The 21,019-nt window shown below is 39.0% G+C and overlaps 1 protein-coding gene across 1 annotated transcript in view; it reads right to left on the bottom strand.

The window, feature by feature from the left end:
• The window catches only part of CUBN (cubilin), a 276,297-nt gene that overhangs the window by 237,927 nt on the left and 17,351 nt on the right, over nt 1-21,019 (bottom strand). The window contains exons 10-17 of the mRNA XM_081230089.1: nt 20,264-20,359; nt 18,295-18,413; nt 17,674-17,860; nt 16,427-16,539; nt 13,695-13,929; nt 9,257-9,438; nt 7,253-7,415; nt 6,018-6,205 (exon numbers count right to left, since the gene is read on the bottom strand). Of these exons, the coding sequence (XP_081086215.1) occupies nt 6,018-6,205; nt 7,253-7,415; nt 9,257-9,438; nt 13,695-13,929; nt 16,427-16,539; nt 17,674-17,860; nt 18,295-18,413; nt 20,264-20,359 (1,283 nt within the window). The remainder of the gene's footprint in view (nt 1-6,017; nt 6,206-7,252; nt 7,416-9,256; nt 9,439-13,694; nt 13,930-16,426; nt 16,540-17,673; nt 17,861-18,294; nt 18,414-20,263; nt 20,360-21,019) is intronic.

Raw genomic sequence — 21,019 nt, 5'->3', positions numbered from 1 at the left:
TTTCCATCAACAACCCTTGAGGGAAATTTGATCAAGACTTTGTAGGTATGAGTGCACATCAGAATGTGGATCCTTCAATGGCCAACCATGAAAGGGTCTCATTGGATGTCTCCGAATTAAGTTCAAGGCAGGAGTGAGAAATCTGGCCTGAGAAAGCCTTGCATTAGTACAGTGTTTTTAATTCTTCAAGCTTCTTTTATGATGTATTTCCTTGATTTATCCTTACAAAGTTTGGAGGAAACGGTAGGGCATCTTATAGAAGTAGGAACTCAAGTATCCAGATAAAGAAGGATTCAAGGTTATAGAGTCATCAGATGACTGAACTAAAGTAAGAGCTTAGACAGAGCGCTGCACGGAGATGGCTGAGGAGGAAGACCCGGAGCTCACCCCCTCCCGCGGGCACACACCGAACTTACAACTATGTACAGAGCAACTATCCACGAGAACAACCTGAAGACCAGCAGAAAAGGTTATCCACAGCTATAAATAAGGAACCATAACGAGACAGGTAGGACTGGCAGAGACACACTATAGTCAAGATCCATACCCCCAGGTTGGTGACACACAAATAGGAGGATAATCATAACTGCAACAGTTCTTTCCAGAGAGTGAGGGGTCCTAGCTCCACATCAAACTCCCCCAGCCCCCGGGGTCCTGCACTAGGAAGACGAGCCCCCAGAAAGTCTGGCTCTAAAGGCAGCAGGGTTTATGTACATGAGAGACAGAGGGCTAGAGGAAATAGAGGCTCCGCTCTGAAGGAAAGCATGCAAAATCTCACATGCTATGAGTCACAGTGCACAGGCAGTAATTTAAAAGGAGCCTGAGTCAGACCTACTGGCTGATATTGGAGAGCCTGCCAGAGACCCCGGAAGCAACTGGGACTCCCTGTGGGGACACGGAGGTTGGTGGCACTCTTTTTGGGGAGCTCCTTCTACCACAAAGACACTTGTGCTGGCAAGTGTCATTTTGGAGTTCTCCCTCTTGCCTGTTAGTGCTGGCGGCTTATCGGCCCACCAGCGGGCTGACTCCAGCATCAGCCCCCCAGCCCTGCAGCCAGCCACCCCAGGACCTGGTCACACCCACCAGAAGGCCAGCATCAGCCCCAGGAACCCCCCCAGGCCATGTGGCCAACCATTCCAGGACCCAGTCCTGCCTACCAGCAGGCTCATCACTGGCCCTGAGACACCCCCCCAGACCATGCAACCAGCCATGTCAGGTCCTAGCCCCACCCACTAGTGGGCCCAGCCCCAGCCCCAGGATGCCCCAGGCCATGTGACCAGCCACACTGGGGCTTAGCAGTGGGCCACCAGTGGGTTGGCAGTACCTCAAGAGGCAGGCCTAACAGCCAACAGGATCAGCGACCAGTCCCACCTGTCAGTGTGCCCACAGGAGTTGGATCTGTCACAACAGAAGGGGCCACTCAGCCCACATGGGGGCACCCACAGAGCATAAAGCTCTGGTGACCAGAGGCGAGTATGCAGCAGGGCCCCATAGGACATCTTCTACATAAGGCTGCTTCTCCAAGAGTGGGAAATGTAACCTACCTACCTAATACATAAAAATAAACACAGAGAATTAGGCAAAATGAGGAAGCAGAGGAATATGTTCCAAAGGAAGGAATAAGACAAATCCTCAGAAGGAGAACTAAATGTAGTGGAGACAAGCAATCTACTTGATAAAGAGTTCAGGGTAATGATCTTAAAAATATTCAGTGAACTTTGAAAAAGAATGATGAACACTGTGAGAAGTTTAACAAAGAGTTAGAAAATACAGAGAAGATACCAAAAAGAGCTGAAGAATACAATAACTGAAATAAAAAATACACTCAAAGGAATCAATGAATCAGCAAACTTGGAAATCAGCCAAGGTGAACAGAAAAAAGAAAAAAGAATGTTTAAGAATGAGGATAGTTTAAGTGACCTCTGGGACAACATCAAGTGTACTAACATTCACATTAAAGGGGTCCCAGAAGGAAAAGAGAGAGAGAAAGGGGCAGAGAACTTATTTAAAGAAATAATATCTGAAATATTCCCTAAACCGGGAAAGGAAACAGATACCCAGGTCCAGGAAGCGCAGAGAGTATCAAACAAGATGAAACCAAAGAGGTATAAACCAAGACACATTGTAATTAAAACGGAAAAAAAATTAAATATAAAGAGAGAATATTGAAAGCAGCAAGAAAAAAGCAACTAGTTGCATACATAGGAACTCCCATGAGACTATAAGCTGACTTTTCAGCAGAAACTTTTCGAGCCAGAAGGGAGAGTAACAATATCTTCAAAGCAATGAAAGGAAAATACATACAACCAAGAATACTGTATCTGGCAAGACTATTATTCAGATCTGAAGGAGAGATAGAGTTTTACAGACAAGCAAAAGCTAAAAGCACCACTAAACCAGCTTTATAAGAAATGTTAAAGGGTATTCCATGTAAATGGAAATGAAATCTGGGGTAGCAATACTTAGGTAAGACAAAATAGACTTTAAAACAAAGCCTGTAACAAGAGACAAAGAAAGGCATTACATGATAAAGGAATCAACCTGACAAGACGATGTAACAATTACAAGTATATATGCACCCAACATAGGTACACCTAATACATAAAGCAAATATTAACAAACATAAAGGGAGAAGTTGACAGTAACAATAAAAGTAGGGGACTTTAACACCCACTTATGTCAATGGACAGATTATCCAGATAAAAGATAAATAAGAAAACATTGGCCTTGAATGACACATTAGACCAGATAGATTATATAAAACGTTCCATCCAAAAGCTGCAGGATACATATTTTTCCAAGTGTACATGGAACATTCTCTAGGATAGATCACATGCTAGGCCACAAAAAAAGTCTCAATAAATTTAATAAGATTGAAATCATATCAAGTAACTTTTCTGACCACAGGAGTATGAAATTAGAAATCAACTACAGGGAAAAAAAAAAACCTTGCAAAAAAAAAACAAACATCCACATCTTTGAGGCTAAAAAATATGCTACTAAGCAACCAATGGGTCACTGAACAAATCAAGAGGAAATAAGGAAATACCTGGAGACAAATGAAAATGGAAACACAATGATCCAAAATGTAGGACACAAAGCAAAAGCAGTTCTAAGAGAGAAGTTAATAGCGATACAAGCTTACCTCAGGAAATAAGAAAAATTTCAAATAAACAATCTAACTTTACACCTAAGGGAACTAGAAAAAGAAGAACAAACAAATCCCAAAGTTAGGAGAAGGAAGAAATAAATCATAAAGATCAGGGCATAAATAAATGAAATTAAGACTAAAAAAATTAGATCTCCTGGGGCATCCCTGGTGGCGCAGTGGTTGAGAGTCCACCTGCTGATGCAGGGGACACGGGTTCGTGCCCCAGTCTGGGAGGATCCCACATGCCGCAGAGCGGCTAGGCCCATAAGCCATGGCCACTGAGCCTGTGCGTCCGGAGCCTGTGCTCCGCAATGGGAGAGGCCACAACAGTGAGAGGCCCGCGTGCCTCAAAAAAAAAAAAAAAAAAAAAAAAGATCTCCTGAAGACAATATTAGCAAACCAAATTCAACAATACATTAAAAGGATCATACACCATGATCAACTGGAATTTATCCCAGGGTTGCAATGATGGTTCAATATCTGCAAAGTAATTGATGTGATATACCACATTAACAAATTTAAGAATAAAAACTATATGATCATCTCAATAGATGCAGAAAAGGTTTTAACAAAATTCAACACCCATTTATGATAAAACTTTCAACAAAGTGGCTATAGAGGGAATATTCCTCAACATAATAAAAGTCACATATGACAGACCTACAGTCAACATCATACTCAACAGTGAAAAGCTGAGGTCATTTCCTCTAAGATCAGAAATGAGACAAGGATGCTCACTCTCTCCACTTTTATGCCACCTAATATTGGAAGTCCTAGCCACAGCAATCAGATAAGAAAAAGAAATAAAAGGAATCCAAATTGGAAAGGAAGCAGTAAAACTGCTACTGTTTGCAGATGACAGGATACTACATATAGAAAATACTAAAGACACCACCAAAAAACTCTAGAACTAATAACTGAATTCAGTAAATTTGCAGGATACAAAATTAATATACAGAAATCAGTTGCATTTCTATACCCTAACAATGAACTATCAGAAAGAGAAATTAAGGAAACAATCCCATTTACAATTGCATCAAGAAGAATAAAATACCTAGGAATAAATCTAACTAAAGAAGTAAAAGACATACTCTGAAAACTATAAGATATTGATGAAAGAAACTGAAGATGACAAAAACAAATGGAAAGATATGTGTGCTCATGAATTGGAAGAATTAGTATTGTTAAGATGACAACACTACCCAAGACAATCAACAGATTCAATATAATCCCTATCAAAATACCAATGGCATTTTTTACAGAATTAGAACAAATAATTCTAAAATTTGTATGGAAACACAAAAGACCATGAATAGCCAAAATAATCTTGAGAAAGAAGAACAAAACCAGGTGTATCACACTCCGTGGATTCAAATTATACTTCAAAGCTATAGCAATCAAAACAGTATGGTACTGGCACAAAAACAGACAGGAGAGTCCAGAAATAAAGCCATACTTATATTGGTCAACTAATCTATGACAAAGGAGGCAAGACAATGGAGAAAAGACAGTGTCTTCAATAAGTGGTGCTGGAAAAACTGTCCAGCTACATGTAAAACAATGAAATTAGAACATTCCCTAACACCATACACAAAAATAGACTCAAAATCCTGGTGCATAGTAAGTACTCTCTAAGTGTGAGCTATTTTTACTATTCTCAAAGTAGAAAAACAGATGTTGGAAATTTAGTTTTTATTTATATAAAAATATCTAAAATTGCTTCATAATGAAAAACTTTAATGTACTTTGTGAGGGACTTTAGAAAACATAAACTGAATGAATATACACATTTACTTTATCATCTGAGTTGAAAACTTCTGGATTAAAAAATATATTATTGTGGTACCATGGTCAATGCACTTCTCCATTATTGAGCTAGGTCCAGATCTTATGCTAAAATTCTATGCTTCCTCTCTCTACATGTGAAGGAGGGAAGAGGGCAAGAGGTTACGTGGGTTTTTCCTGGAAAAATGAATTGGTCTAACTTAACATGAGCAAACAAAATTGTCAATGCCTCTCTGAGTTTATACAAAATGATTGCACCCAACAAAAAGTATTTTGCTTCTCTTGCTCAACACTTTAATTTGTGGCTTGACCAATAGTTAAACAAATGAAATACCAGGGGAGGCAGACAAAATCTGCCTTTTTGTCTCAGATATTCTTCTTATTACAACCATTACACACATTTAAATTAAAGTTTTCTGTGGGAGAGCAAGCAGAACTGATGAAGGAAAAAAAATCCCTAAACTCTAAAACAAGGGTTATTCAATGCTTTAACTTAACTCTCTGCCACTGACTAGCTAGCTCACCCGGGCAAATCCTTTTACTTCTCTGGGGTGAGTTCCCTCACATATATAACTGTCCTTGACAATCTCTGAAATCTGTATCCTATTAGTAAATGCTATTAGTCTTACTCATTTGTATCCACCTTAGTTATTAGGGCCTATTATTAGGACTCAGTTTAATAGCTTGTAATTTAGCATTATTATGAGCTTCTAGCCTCAGCTTTCATTATTGTCCTTTGTTATTCTATTACCAATCTCCTGTTTCACCATCTGTAGATCTATTTTTGGCAAATTCTTTCATATTCTCTGGAACAGGTGTTCTCAGACTCTAGCCTGCATCAGAATCAACGGGGCCGGGAGGAGGAGGGGAGGACCTGTTAAAACACAGATTGCTGAGCCTGTGCCCTAGAGGTTCTGATTCAGAAGGTCTGGGAGAGGACACAGAATTACACTACCTACATCTGGATCATCCAGGTGATCTGGATGCTGCAGACCCAGCAATCATTTGAAGACCTCTGTTCTACAGAATATGAAAAATGTTGATAAACATCATCTGAGGGCCACTAAGTAGTAAAAGTCACCTCAATGTAACTCTGAGAACAGCCACTCTGGCTTTCCAGCTCCACGTGGGTGAAGTTGACTTGGACTTGCTCTCCCAGCGGCTGCCTTATGGTATAGATGCACTGTCTGTTGTGTGGGAAAGGTCCGGACAAGTCAGCAGAGAGAAGACCCTCTGGGTCTGTGTAGTTCCCTCCACACTGCAGACCCACTGAAGAGAGCACAGAAGAGAAGGGAAAGGTCACGTGGATGGCCGTTCCTCCAGCTCCCAGGCATGAGATACAATTTTAAAAAATTATACACACACACACACCCACTCTATTCGCCCTCTACAGGCTTATGCCTTTTGTTACAAGAGTTTTCGGCTTGACGTGTATTTGTGGGACGTCCACGTAGTGCCTAAAGAAATAGCTGTAGAAATGTGTGATCTAACTACCAATCTGACATCCTTTTCGACAAATTGCTTTTTAAATGCTTTTATGCTCTCCTTCATTCCAAAGAGATCTGAGGTAGTTTATAAAATACATGTAACAAAATAAAATATATGACTAGAAAAATGAATCAGATTAAAGGAATAATGAATACAGAATAGCAAGATGCAGTCAGGGGAAATTTGCTATGCAGAGAAAACAGGTATGACTACACAAATTACAGAAGGTCGGCTGCAGATTCACCCTGAAGCCAAAATAAATGGAGAAAGAAGACTAGTGAAAAGATGTTATTGTTATTTTTCCTGATATTGAGACTTAAAGAGTGTTTTTCCTGTGAATTCTCATCAGGGCACAGTGATGTATGTTGAGAACAAAATCTGCTACAGCCCTAAAATAAAAATCACAGAGCATTTCATTGTTTTTTGTTTGTTGGTTGGTTTATTTTAAGGTATCAATGCAAGTTAAAGGCATGATAGCTATAAAATCTGACACATCTCAAGATAGATTGCGTTTCTCTCCTATCTCTCCCCACAAAACACTGAATAACCCCTAGGGAACTGATGTCTGAGTTATTTAATTTTAGGGACCTGACACATATCTACCATAATGTGGACCCCAGAATTTAGGGACCAAGGGATATTATAGCATTAATAATAGAACTCTGGGAAGAAAAAGAAAACAATTTGGAACAATGAGAGAACTATTTATAAACACACATTATCCGTGTAAGGAAGTCATCTGCAGCCTCACATTAAAAGACAAGGCAGCTATAAGCATAGCACTGTCCTTCATATTCATATTAAGCTCCCAGTTACCAAGTTACTTACAAGGTGATGTTAAGTAGGTGACATGAAACCCTTGGTCATTAATCTGGTTGTCGGAATGGAAATGAATCCTGGCAAAGGGACCTGTAGTCTGGAGGGGTGGGACAGACAGAGCGGTGCAGAATTTCCCAAGAACCGGGTCCTGATGCAAAGGACCATCTCGAATCTAAAACAAAAGAAGGGATCATTAAGTTCAAAGTGGTCAGATTTTAACAAACCCAGTTGTTTTGTACAGTAACGTCAGAAAACCCATCTTTACAAGTGATGACTCTGGGAGGCTCTCCTGTCACCTATGTATCTGTCATATGCTTGGGGTTCAGGAAGGGGTAATCTCCTCCCACCCAACCCTGATGCCTTCCGTTCTCTCTGAATTTTAACTCTGAGGCTGGGTGTACACTTTGAGTTTTTCTCAATATTTCCTTTCCTAGGTTCCCCCTGCCCCAGATGTTTGTTTTGGAACGATACATTCCTAATGATCTAGAAGAAGAAATGAATATGTGCAAAGAAAACAGAAGAAGGAATGACAGCAGTGTCACTGATGCACAGCTTGGTCTAAAAACTCAGGAGGATCAGAAGTGGAAAAGCAAGTAAAGTTAGATTAGATACAACAAGAAGACAGTTTTATGAATTTAAAAAGCAAAACTTCGATAGTAATTAAGTACGGCAATAATGACGATGTGACCGTAGAAAACCATTTTCATTGTTGGCCTTTAATCTCTTAAATAATTGTGCCAACCACTCTATGATTCTATTGTAACTGCAAATTCTGTACTGCATAGAACACCAAGGTACCAATGAACTAATAATATTTTAATATGGCCAATTTTGTCCACTCAAATTAATGGTTCTATTGGAAGCAAAGTTATAGGGCAGCATGACTTTATTCCTGTAATTTAACTAGCTCCTTGAAATATTCTTGAGAGATGAGAGGCATTTCAATATTATTGGAATGGTTGGTTCTTTCCATTATACATATCCAGGAATTAATAGGTAGGAATGAAAAAAATGCCTCTAATTTTAATTTGATAGAATATACTGAAATTAATTTCAAGAAAATTCACTTTAACGGGAACATTTAAAGGATTATCTTCCTGATATTTTCCAGAGAGAGGAAGACTTTCCAGTCATTCCCAAAGGTTTCAAATCCATTACACCTGTTAAATTACTAATGACTTTAACTTGTGGAGATTTCTGTTTGACAGCCACACCCTTCCATCCTTTATGAATAATTCCATAGCACTCCATTCTTCTCTAATAGACTTGGGAGTGCATCTTGTCTTTTATCACTACTGAAAGGGGTAGTGAGATTTATGATGACAAACAAGACAGGAGCAACATACGAACTCAGTCTTCTCAATGATATTTTCAGTCTGCAAATGGAGAGCAGCATCTTTGATAGACCTACATGCTTATGGCATTTGAGTATAACAGTCTTTTTTCCTCTTCCACATTTTAATCTTTTACTAATGATAAACTGGGGGGGGGGCAGAGGGTGACTCCTCTCTTTCCAGTGACGATTATCCCTTTAGCAATCCATTTCAACACAATTGCTATTAAGTTGTTTTTCTTCATGGAACACTATAGGCAACTTGTGAAACACCTTGTCAGTTTACGACAGACAACTGAAGATCTGAGTCTGCTTTGGAGAAGACAGCCATTCCTGGGTGTTGATTTAGTAAATTCTGCTGTTCCCATGGTAGGAGACTGGGCTTCCAGGAAATGACAGGGGAAGGCAGGGCAGTCTGCTTCCCAGATTTAAATGGAACCCAGAAGAAGCAACAGGCTGGAACAGTTAAGAATAGGGAGTTAGTGGGAATTCCCCGGCAGTCCAGTGGTTAGAACTCCGCGCTTGCCCTGCTGAGGGAATAGGGAGTTGGCATCGGCTGCCTCTTGAAGAATACATCTAACTATTGCAAATAAACTGTGGTCATCCAAGGGCAGCACCAATTGTAGTTCCCTGAGTTCTAAGCACATCATGATAAATTTTATCTAAATACAATTGTTTACCTCAAGATAATCTTTGCTGCAATCATCATGGTGCTCCAGGCTCAAGGTCCCAAAGGTAAATGTTATCAGGAGACCAGGACTAGTTATCACTTTCCAGACACAATCTCTTCCTGGGGGATACTTTCCAGGATATCCCGGAGACGTAATAGAACCATAAGTTCCAGTCAGTATACCTCCACACTCTGAAATAAGAGGAAAAAATAACTTTACATTTGCATACAAGTTATAATTCACATAGAATTATCATAGCCTTTACTGTAAGAAGAAAAGCTTCGTTTAAATAACTATGTGCAGTTTTGGACATGCTCACACGTTAAGCAAGACTTTCTACTTTCCAGTTTGATAAAGTTATAAATCCAGGAGTACTGACTGATAAATAAATGAACCACCCATGCGTCTGGCTCCGTGCTTATTAGCCATCTCATGGTGACATGATTTAAAATGCAGTGCTGAACTGTCTGAAAGATGAATAATGGATGACAGATTTATTTTTTCGCTTTGAAGGAGATTAATTTCTGTACATTAATTCTTTTTTTTATATTGAAGTATAGCTGATTTACAGTGTTGTGTTAGCTTCAGGTATACAGCAAAGTGATTCAGAATATATGAATATATATTCTCTTTCAGATTCTTTTCCATTGTAAGTTATTACAAGATACTGTGTATAGTTCCCTGTGCTATACAGTAAATCCTTGTTATTTGTCGGTTTTATATACAGTGGTGTGTACCTGTTAATCCCAAACTCGCAATTTATCCCTCCCCTACCCCGTTGTACATTAACTCTTGAAAAGTTCTGGAGGGCTTCCCTGGTGGCGCAGTGGTTGAGAGTCTGCCTGCCGATGCAGGGGACACGGGTTCGTGCCCCGGTCTGGGAGGATCCCACGTGCCGCGGAGCAGCTGGGCCCGTGAGCCATGGCTGCTGAGCCTGCGCGTCCGGAGCCTGTGCTCCGCATGGGAGAGGCCACAACAGTGAGAGGCCCGCGTACCGCAAAAAACAAAAAACAAAAAACAGAACAAAAAACAAAAGTTCTGGAACTTCTGTCAGCCCCTATGCCTTTCAAAAACCAGATAATTTTATACATTAGAAGAGTTAAGTGTGACATAATGTTCATTTGAGAAGGTTTCTTAACACTGTGATATAGTTATACCATTCATTTTATAAATGAAGAAATTCAAATGGGTGGTTGAGCCACTTTCCCAGGAATGGGGTGAGGGGAGGATAGGGCCAGGCTTTCCGACACCCACTGCACCACCACCTGCCAGCCCCCTAAAGCTGCATATCATCTGGGGCAGCTACTGTATGCTACTGTAAAATAGAAAACCAGAAATCTAGATATACTAGACTGCAGTAAATATACATTAGAAAAAAAATAAAATGAAGTGACATTTTAGATGTGCAGGTTATAATATTTACATAACTATGCAGGTTATTCAAAACAAGTTTTGCTACCAAGGCGAAAAGTAAAACAAATTTAGCTACATGATTCTCACTGTTTCTGATGAGAAAACAACTCAGCTGCTCAGAGGAAGAAAAGGGTTTTAAAACTTAGTACTTAAAAAAATTATCATATGGGTAAAAAAATTAAAATACCATAAGCAAAGTGTTAATGGCAAACTGGGAAAAATGTACTATGTAATACAAAGAGTTAATATCTCTAAAATATGAAGAGCTTCTAAAAAGAAGAGATATAAACAAAGAGTTCATCGCAAAGTGAAAAGTACCTCCTGATGTAATTATTTTTGCAAAAACAAAACAAAACAAAACTGAAATATGATCAAACTCTCTCTGTGTGCATTTCTCAAATTGCAGTGCAGGGCAGCGGGGCCCAAACAGTAGCAATACTCTTGCTGGGTGAAAGAAACGGAACTCAGAATTTGGGGCTACTAAAGTGGCTGGGATTTTGGAGCAGGGTATTATAGAGAAAGCAGCTGCATGAAAATAGCACCAAAAAAAATTTACTCGAGTGTCCTTGGGTCCTTAGCTGAATGCTAAGCTGTGCACACACAGGGGAAGACTGCAGACTAACAGAAGCTAGGAGACAAAGCCAAAACCTTCGTGTGTAATTTGAGTCCCAGGAGAGGAGGGAGGAAGAAATGACAGAAGCAGAGAAGAAAACCACATGATCATCTCAAAAGACTTAGAAAAAGTATTTAATGTTTCAACATCCATTCATAAGAAAAATTCTCGGCAAGCTAGGAATAAAAGGTGTGATGGTTTAAAAATGTTCATAAATTCTTTGGCATTTTTCCCATTGAGAGGTGGGATCTACGTCTCTTCCTCTTGAATCTGGGTTGGCTTGTGACTGCTTCAACAACTTTTTTTCTTTTTGTTTTTTGGCCGCACTGCACAGCTTGCGGGATCTTAGCTCCCCGACCAGGAATTGAAACAATGCCCTCAGCAGTGAAAGCGTGGACTCTTAGCCACTGGACCGCCAGGTAATTCCCGTGACTGCTTCAACCAATTAAAAATATGGCAGAAATAACACAATATGACCGCTAAGGATAGGTCAATAAAAGCTATGCCGCCCCTGCCTGGTTCTGTTGTAATGCTTGCTCTGAGAGAAGCCAATTGCCATGAAAGAAGTTCCACTACTCTAAGACCACCATAGGAGAGGGGTTACATGTAGGCACTCAAGTCAACAGCCTGGCTGACTTCTTATCCAGAGGCCAGCCTCAGTTGTTAGCCCTATGAGTGAGTCATCTTGGATTTCCAGCCTCATTGAGCCTTTAGATGACTACGGTCCCAGCCAATATCTCATTGTAACTGCTTAAGAGATCAAGTGATAATTGTCATGCTGGGACCTTTCCAAATTCCTCGTCCACAAAATCAAAAACATACGAAAATGATGAATGCTCTACAACACTAAATTTGTGCGTAATTTGTTATCCAGCAATAATAATTCAGTGAACTTCCTTAATGTCATAAAAGTTCTTTACAAAAACTTCCGGCTAAAACATTATATTTAAAGGTGAAATATTGAACATTTCCCCATGAGGTTGGGAACAAGACAATGATACCCACTCCATCACTTTTATTCAGCATTATGTTAGATGTCCTAGCCAAGAAAATAAATAAGTCAAGGAAGAGGAATAATAGTTAACAGATTGGCAAGGAAGTTGGAAAACAGATAACATATTCACAGGTAACATCACTGTGTATGTAGAGAATTCCAAAAGACTCTACCAAAGAAAATGATTAAAATTGATGAATGAATTTAGCAATATGGCTGGATTCAAAACAAAATATTTTAAAATATTTATACATAGAATACTTCTATATATTAACAAAAAATGAAAAATAAAATTTTAGAAAAATAATATCATTGAACATAGCATAAAACATCAAATAGCTAGAGAAAATATTAATAAAAGCAGTGGAATGCTTAAGCACTGAAATCTATAAATCATCGCTAAAGTAGAAGAGAACTAAGTAAATACAGACAGTCTATGTGTATGGATTGTCAGGGTCAACATTTTTAAGAGGTCATTTCTTCCCAAATTGATTATAGATTCAATACAATGCCAACAAAATTCCAGTAGATTGTTGGGGGAAGTTAACAGGTTGATTCTAAAATTTATATGGAAATGTAAAGGATCTAGCTTATTTTAAAAGAACAAAGTTAGAGGTTTTACACTACCAGATTTTAAGCGTCGGTACAAAGCCAATGTGGCACAGGATAGATAAATAAGCCAACAGAAAAGATGAGAAATTCCAGAAATAGATCCACGGATTTATTGATGGGTGAACCGGAGGTTCAGTGTGTGGTTCTCTCTACTTCTTTATATGCTTTAAAAATTCATAGTAAAAAAGTTTAAAAAAGAGTACCCAAACCCAAATAACAACAGAAGGAACAAATCATCATGTGACATTAAGATAAAAAATACTAAGTGAAGGAGGAGACAATGTCCCCAATGCCCCACAGTATGTACTAGCAGGGGCTATAAAGATGCTGTTCAGTAGTCTCACAGGGGATGCTTAAAGACGCATGTTTTTTAAACTCTTTCAATTCATCTGAACTGTATTATCTCTGAACACAAAATGAAAGTCCAGTTCAGTTTAGATTTACTTGATTTTAAAATAATTATAAAAATCATATATCATTAGATCTCAAAACAGCTAACGTGGGCTTCCCTGGTGGCACAGTGGTTGAGAGTCCACCTGCTGATGCAGGGGACATGGGTTCGTGCCCTGGTCCGGGAGGATCCCACATGCCACGGAGCGGCTGGGCCCGTGAGCCATGGCCGCTGAGCCTGCATGTCCGGAGCCTGTGCTCCGCAACGGGAGAGGCCACAACAGTGAGAGGCCCGCGTACCGCAAAAAAAAACAAAACAAAAGAAACAAAACAAAAACAGCTAAGGTATCCAAAAATCTAACACTGATCAAGAAAATTTAATAACCTCAAGAATTTGCTTTATTTCTCTCCATGTTTACACTTACCTGGTGGCTGTGTTTCCCATCTTACTGTAAAGCCTCTCTCATTTCTTAAATGTTCAGAATAGAAATGAAAATAGAGGGCGTTGTCACTGCTGAGGAGTCCGTGATGGGGGATGGAGCCACAGAACCGTCCAAGCTGAAACGCCGCGGAGGAATCCCCATCATGAATCTGAAGAAACTCGTGTGGGCAATTGTTCGCTGATTCTAATTGGAAAAAAGTGAAAGTGATCCGCAGCACCTAAAAATATAAAGGTCACAAGAGACTATTGTTCATTTCTGTGTTAATTCTAAAGTATTTCTCCTACTAGTTGGAAGCATTTATATTGAGTCCCGTTCAAGAGATGGATCTCTAATTTCCTAAGTATTCACAAATACATATGACAATTCTATATATTAAATGACTTGTGTTAAAAATTGCTTAGACCTAACTTCAGCTAATATAAAAAATATTAATATTAATGAAATAGATTTTTAACAGCTTTATTGAGGTATAACTGATATAGAAAGAACTGCACATATTTAATGTGTACAGTTTGAGAAGTCTGGACATATGTAAACACCTGTGACACCATCACCACAGTCAATGTGATAGACATAACCAACACCTTCCAGTTTCCTTCTCTCTCTCTCTCTCTCAGTGGTAAGAACCCAACATGAGATCTATCCTCTTACATCTTGAAGTACACAATGCTGTATTGTTACCTCGAGGCACTATGTTGTACAGCAGATCTCTAGAACTTATTCACTTACTGTGACTGAAACTTTAAACCCACTGAGTTATTATTCAATGGGTTGATGAAATAGATTTCAGTAAACTGTCAACTTCGTTAAACAAAGGCACTCCAAATGTATAGTTAACAGTGCTTCCAAATCAGTAAAATATAACATTTAAACGTCTACCTTGAATTAAATTTAACTAATAACCTGTAGCGTGTAGCATACCCACAGTTCATCAGTGACCCCCAGAGATGCTGATTCCTCAGGGGTCTCTGAACCTCTCAACTGATGCCCAGCCTGGATGGACGACCTCGGGTGTAGACAGTAGACATGGTGTAGGCAAGTGTAAAGTGTGCTAGTCTTTGGTGGTTGGATGTCATTGAGAGATGAGTAATACCAAGAGCAGACATCATGGGAAAGGTACCATGAAAAGTTCTGAGTATGCAAGTAGGTGAGAATAAACATACAAATGTGTCTTCAAGTTAAAATATTAGAATGTGCAGGCCTAAATATAGTAATATAATTAATGAAACATAAAAGATTTTGTGCTGACAACCTCATTTAAAACAGCCGAACTACCAAAAGGAGGCTGTTGAATCTAATTTATGATCTAAAATCACAACAGCATTCATGAAAAAGGGTAACAGGGTATTTTTGAAATTCTGTGCTAGGGTATTTTTAAGATTTGTTACTCAACATTACATCATTTTTGTCCTTGAAGCAATTTCAATGAAAATCAAATAAATGTTTATGAATTGAACTACCCTTATTTCAATATTATATAAACTGTATTATGTAAACTGTGATGGGGATAAGAAGATATAAAAATCACAATAATTAAGAAAAACAGCATGAAGTATTTTACAGATTCACAATAAATGCATTAAAATTTTCTCACAAAATGATTTTTTCTTGAAAGAAAGATGTTTTCAATGTCAGGAAACAGAATTCATGAAAACTAAATGGAAGGAAGGAAATTCACATAACATACCCACTGAGAGACTGATTTTGGAGTTTATTCTATTGTGGGGTCACCAGGCCCCAAAGAATCCTTGCTCCTCAAGGGAAAAAATATTTCTGACCTTGTACAATGACCTCTGTAACATTAGCTTGCTGAGAAAAATTAATAGGATTTCAAGGGAAAGCCTTAGCTATTCAGACATACAACTTTATTTTCATGAGTCCATGTGTTGGTTGAGAAATAAATATTTGGAAAAGTCTGAGTAATTAATGTTGGGGATAAAAGCACTAAAATCCTTGGGCTCGGATCTTAATCTGAAGAGTGTTTGCACAGCAGCTCCATCACTGGAGTCGAATGGCCTGGGTTCAAGTCCCTGCAGGCCACTTACAGACCACGCACCCCTGGACAGATTTCTCAGCTGCTCAAGGGTAAAATGAGGATGAGAATTCTTATCTTTCAGGGTTATGAGAATTACACTGCAATGATTAAGTGTATGTGAAGCAATTAGCACAGCACGTCGGCACAAGCAATGCCACAGAGAAGACTTGGATAAGGAAACCACCTTAATAATAATCAACATAACACTGAGTGATCACTACCGTCTCGGTAGCAACATGACTGTACACATTACTGGCTTGCTGTCGGCCAACCCATGTAGCATCCGTAGTGGACAAAGCATGGACTTTGAAAGACAAACTTGGCTTTGAAATCCAACTAGTCCAATTACCAGCTAAAGAATGTTTTTTAAAAATTACTTATCTTCTCATAGTTTCCATTATATCATCTATAAAATGAGGATACTAGTACTTTAATTCAAAGAATTAGTATAAAGTTTTGAGAAAGGTATGCAAAATACTCAGCCCAATGCCTGATACTTAGAAAGTCCTCAATATAAGGTATGATGATAGTTGTAGATAATTAGTATACATATAGTACAGATAATTCAACTATCATATAGTTGAATTATCATTATGTGTATTTTATGTAATATATACACATACTACATGTTCATACATATAAGTGAAGTGTACATCTGGATGGGAGATACTGTATTTACCTTTCCCTCTTCGGTTCGGATAACCCAGAAGCAGTTAACGTCATGAACATAACCAACATCAGGGCTCATGTAGCTGAAGCTTCCATTCATCCCCGAGAGGGACCCTCCACAAACTGCAAAGGAAAAGAAGATGAACTGTGCTTTTCAGACACTCTGAAAAGGCTCGCCCTGCTGCCGAAGCTTTCAGAGAGCTCTGAGCAATTCTCGTTGGAGACAAAAGCCCTGCCATTCTTTCTTCTCCCCCGTCCCCCTTCAACATCCACCCAAATCCCGCCTCGTGTTCAAAGCCCAGCTGATGTCTCCTCATCTCCGCCTGAATTTCCCTGCCTCTTGGGGTTTTCTCCGGCACCCATTCCCTCTGTCTCTGTGACACCTGACACACTTTAATTCTTATCTTTAGTTCCCGTCTCTCCTCGGCCGTTGTGTATCGTCTTGTCTCCTCAACTGGAAGGTAAGCTGATGATAGGTGGAGACTATTTTATTTTCTGCTTGCTTATTTCTCCACAGGGTCTACTAGAGTTGTAAACACACAGCAGTCTCAAAAAATGTGCCGATTCAGAATCAGGAGGAATGAGGGAGGGGTGGAGGGTCAGAAGAAGTTCACGGAGGAGGCTGAATAAGAAGCAGTCCGGAGGAACAGATACATTTGGATGGGAAGCAAAGAAGGAATTCGGAGAGGTTTGGGGAGAGAAATTTCCCAGGTAAAGGAACACAGCCGAAATGCGGTGGCATATGGGGTCAAGAGAGAAGGAAATCTGTCTGGCTCGAAAGGCGTATTTTTAGGGAACTAGTGAAAAATAAGGTTAGATGGATAGGGTGAGGCCTGGTTATAGAGGATGATTGAAAAACAGTCCCAAACTTTATTTAACAGACAAAAGGGAGCCACTGTGTATTTGAGAGGAGAGTGACATGATTACGTGTAATATTCCCAGGAAATGAAATGGCTGCTATAGAGAAAACTCTCTCTTAGAAAACTACAATACCTTTGGCATATTTTGTTTTCAAAATGGACATAATGAAAGTGGCAAATATAGATTTAATTTTTCCTTTGATGAAAAAGTTTTTATGGCTTAAATTGAAATATATATTTACCTTGTGAATTTCATACCATTTCTGCAAGGGAACACTTAGTTCTAAGCCTTTGAGCAACTGAACAAGAAAGCAGGTTCAAAATCTGCAGCAGGACTCACTCAAGGATGATACTTCTAACCTGTGAGCATCTGTCGTACAAGAAATGCTGAGCGTACCTTGCTGGGGAATCTGACAGAGAAATCCAGTCCAGAAACGTGTGCATTCACAACTGAAAGCATTAATGCCATCAACACAGGTTCCCCCATTCAGACAGGGGTTGCTCAGACACTCATTGATGTTTTCTGTGCAGTTGATACCTGCCCAACCCGATTCACAATTACAAAGATAACCAGAGACTGTTTCCTAAGGGAAAAAGAAACATAATGTCATAAAACAAAGGGATAGACAATAAACTTGAACCAACCCAAATAATAAAGAACAGCAGGGCTGTGTATTCTGCGTAGAAGGTGTCGAACCATAAGCATCTTCCAGTAGCCTAACTTGTACTGATTCATTTAAACGGTAATTGCAAAGTATAAGAAATCAGATGTATTTGGGTCAAACTGCAGGCTTTGTTTTACCGCTTTGTAAATCACTCAGAGAAAAAATGAACTCATTGGTTTTTCCTGGGAACTAAAGTTATTACTTACCTTTTACCTGAAAGTTATTGACAGTTCTTTATCTTAAGTTTGAATCATTACCTTAAAATCTATAAATCATAGAAAACATAGTTCTCAGAAGTGAAACTAAAATTATTCTCCAGTACGCAGTTTCCCCAGGAAGAGCAAAGGACTCACTTGGCACTGTCCATTTAAACAGGGGTGACTCAGGCAAATGTTGCTGAGCTGCACACATCCATTTGGTCCATAACCGCTTCCAGTATATCCCGGGAGACAGGTGCAGACAGGTAAGGAACCTGTTTAGAAATACAAATGGACATGTAAATACAGGTCCCCTCCATTCTGACCCAGTAACAAAGCTCAGGCTCTGTGGTCTAAACAAGGGGTCGTCAAAGTCTACACATCCCCAGGGGCAGACAAGGTGAGGTGTGAAGAGAAAGTATTAGAATCTTTTTTTTTCTAGTTTTTATCTTAAGAATAAGAAAGACATGACACATTTTCAGTATTTATTTGCAGGCTGACACTGGTGCTGTCAGCCTGTATGTCATGGTCCTGAGTTGTGTACAAATGGGAGGCATGCCAAGGAAAAGGGGAGTTTCTTATCATGGAGGGCTTGACAGCCAGAAAGAGCATCCCTCTGAGGACAGTGTCTGTTGCAAGCACTGTACACATACTGACTAACTTAATCCTCTCAAGAGCCCTATAAATAGGTACTATTATAATTTCCATTTACAGATGAAGACAGAGCACAGAGAGATTAAGTGCCTTTCATCAGGGACACACAGCTAGAACATGGTGGAGCCACGGGAAAAGTAAAATCCAGTCTTCTTCTAGAATTCATGCTCCTAACCACTTCAGTTGGCTGTTAAAGTCATTTAATAAACACTTAAAGAGTTATACACATATATACATGCATATATACACACATGTATTCTTTCATATATATGATATGACAAGTTAGCAAAAGTAGAAGTGGTATTTTGAAATAACGAGAGATATGATACATTATTCAATAAATGGAGGTGGGGCCACCCATTTGGACAAAAATATCCGATTAGACCTCTATTTGATGCTATAGATAAAAACAAATCTTAAAAAGATCAAAGATTTTAATATTAAAAATAAATGAGAGTATATGTACTTGACTATTTTTAAAGAGTTTGGTAGGGAAGACCAAATTCTTAGAGGGAAAACCCTAAAAGAAAACATTTACCTTTTTGACTACATAAAAATTTTAAACTTCTAAATAGAATATACAACCAAAAAATTAAAATAAAAACAACATCCAGGAAAAGTACATGTAAAACATAAGATAGATAATGAGATAATATCCTCATAGTATCTAATGAAATTTTACAAATCAATAAGAAAGAAGATGAACAAAGGACATGAAAGAAAAGTTTTAAATGGCCAGTAAATATCTAAAAAGTATTCATTATGAATTATTAGTAATCAGAAAGCTTTTTGATTTAATCAAAATTAAAATAATGAAAAGGCAATTTTTGCCTATAAAATTGACCAAAACGAAACATAGCAATAGTACCCATTATTGTCAAGGGTGGGGTAAATGTATATTTTCACGCACTGTTAATGAGCATATAAATTGATACATTTTCTGGGAGAAAACTTAGTAATATGTATGTATTTTTTTAATTGTAGGAGGTGAAGCTTCTTTTACGCAGCATAGCAGACCCTGTTGGTTTTCACCCTAGATCCATTTGCCCCTCCTTAGTAGTGAACTCCTTATTTTAACTGGGAGCATGGGCACATGAAATAAAGATTACATTTCCCAGCTTCCCTTGCAGCCAGGCTCAGTGGAGCCAAAGGCCCAGAAAGGCGAGTCCTTAAAGAGAGCTGACAGGTCCTCCTTCCTCCTTTTCTCCTTCCTGCTGGAATACAGTCATGCATCTATCAGCTGGCTTAATTATCTTGGGAAATAATTGCAAAAATTAGAGCAGATAATAAAAGAGCATAGCCTATTGCACTTTTAAAACTCCAAACGTATAGTTTTAGAACATGGATTAATTTTTGGTTTGAAGACCAAAGTAAGAATCTTGAAAATAGAGGATTTTGATTCTAAAATGTTGATTCGCTTAAGAAGGTCATATTAAAATACCCCAAACCAGAGGGAGAGATGAGTCATTACCCAGAACCAAGGAGCATGACGCGAGTGGGTGGCAGCCTCCGTTACTGACCGAGCAGAGGTCTATGAGGGTGCAGACTCTTCCATCGCCCTGGTACCCTGATCACAGCAAGAGCAGGGGCGTGAAAAACAACGTCAGGAATGTGCAAGAAGAAGAATCCCAATCTGAGAATCAAATATCACAGGAACCAGACCAACCACAGGTCTTCCACCATCAAAACAGAAAATGTAAATGTAATGTGGCATAAATAAAATTCCATAGTTAAGAAAATGCACAGGGACTTCCCTGGTGGCGCAGTGGATAAGACTCCACACTACCAATACAAGGGGCCTGAGTTCAATCCCTGGTCAGGGAACTAGATGCCGCATACATGTCGCAACTAAGAGTTTGCATGCCATGACTAAGGAGCTGGCGAGCCGCAACTAAGGAGCCCACCTGCCACAACTAAGGAGCCCACATGCCGCAACTAAGGAGGCCTGAAGCCACAACTAAGGAGCCCACGAGCCACAACTAGACCCAGTGCAACCAAATAAATAAATAAAATAATAAATAAATATTAAAAAAAGAAAATGGACAACGAGAATTAGGAACCTGATTTCAGAAACAACATTCAGGGTTGTTTCTAATGACACAAATAAAACTAAAAAGACAAATGAAACTACTGGGAGACTCAGAAAGTGCTGATACTAAGGAAGTTGACATTTTTTAATTACAGTGACTTTGAAGATCTTGGAGTTGAATTATTCTAAAAGTCCAAA

This window comes from Mesoplodon bidens, assembly GCF_964165515.1.
Source record: "Mesoplodon bidens genome assembly, chromosome: 3".
NCBI classification, from domain to species: domain Eukaryota; kingdom Metazoa; phylum Chordata; class Mammalia; order Artiodactyla; family Ziphiidae; genus Mesoplodon; species Mesoplodon bidens.
This window is presented reverse-complemented; position numbering and strand designations above follow the sequence as displayed.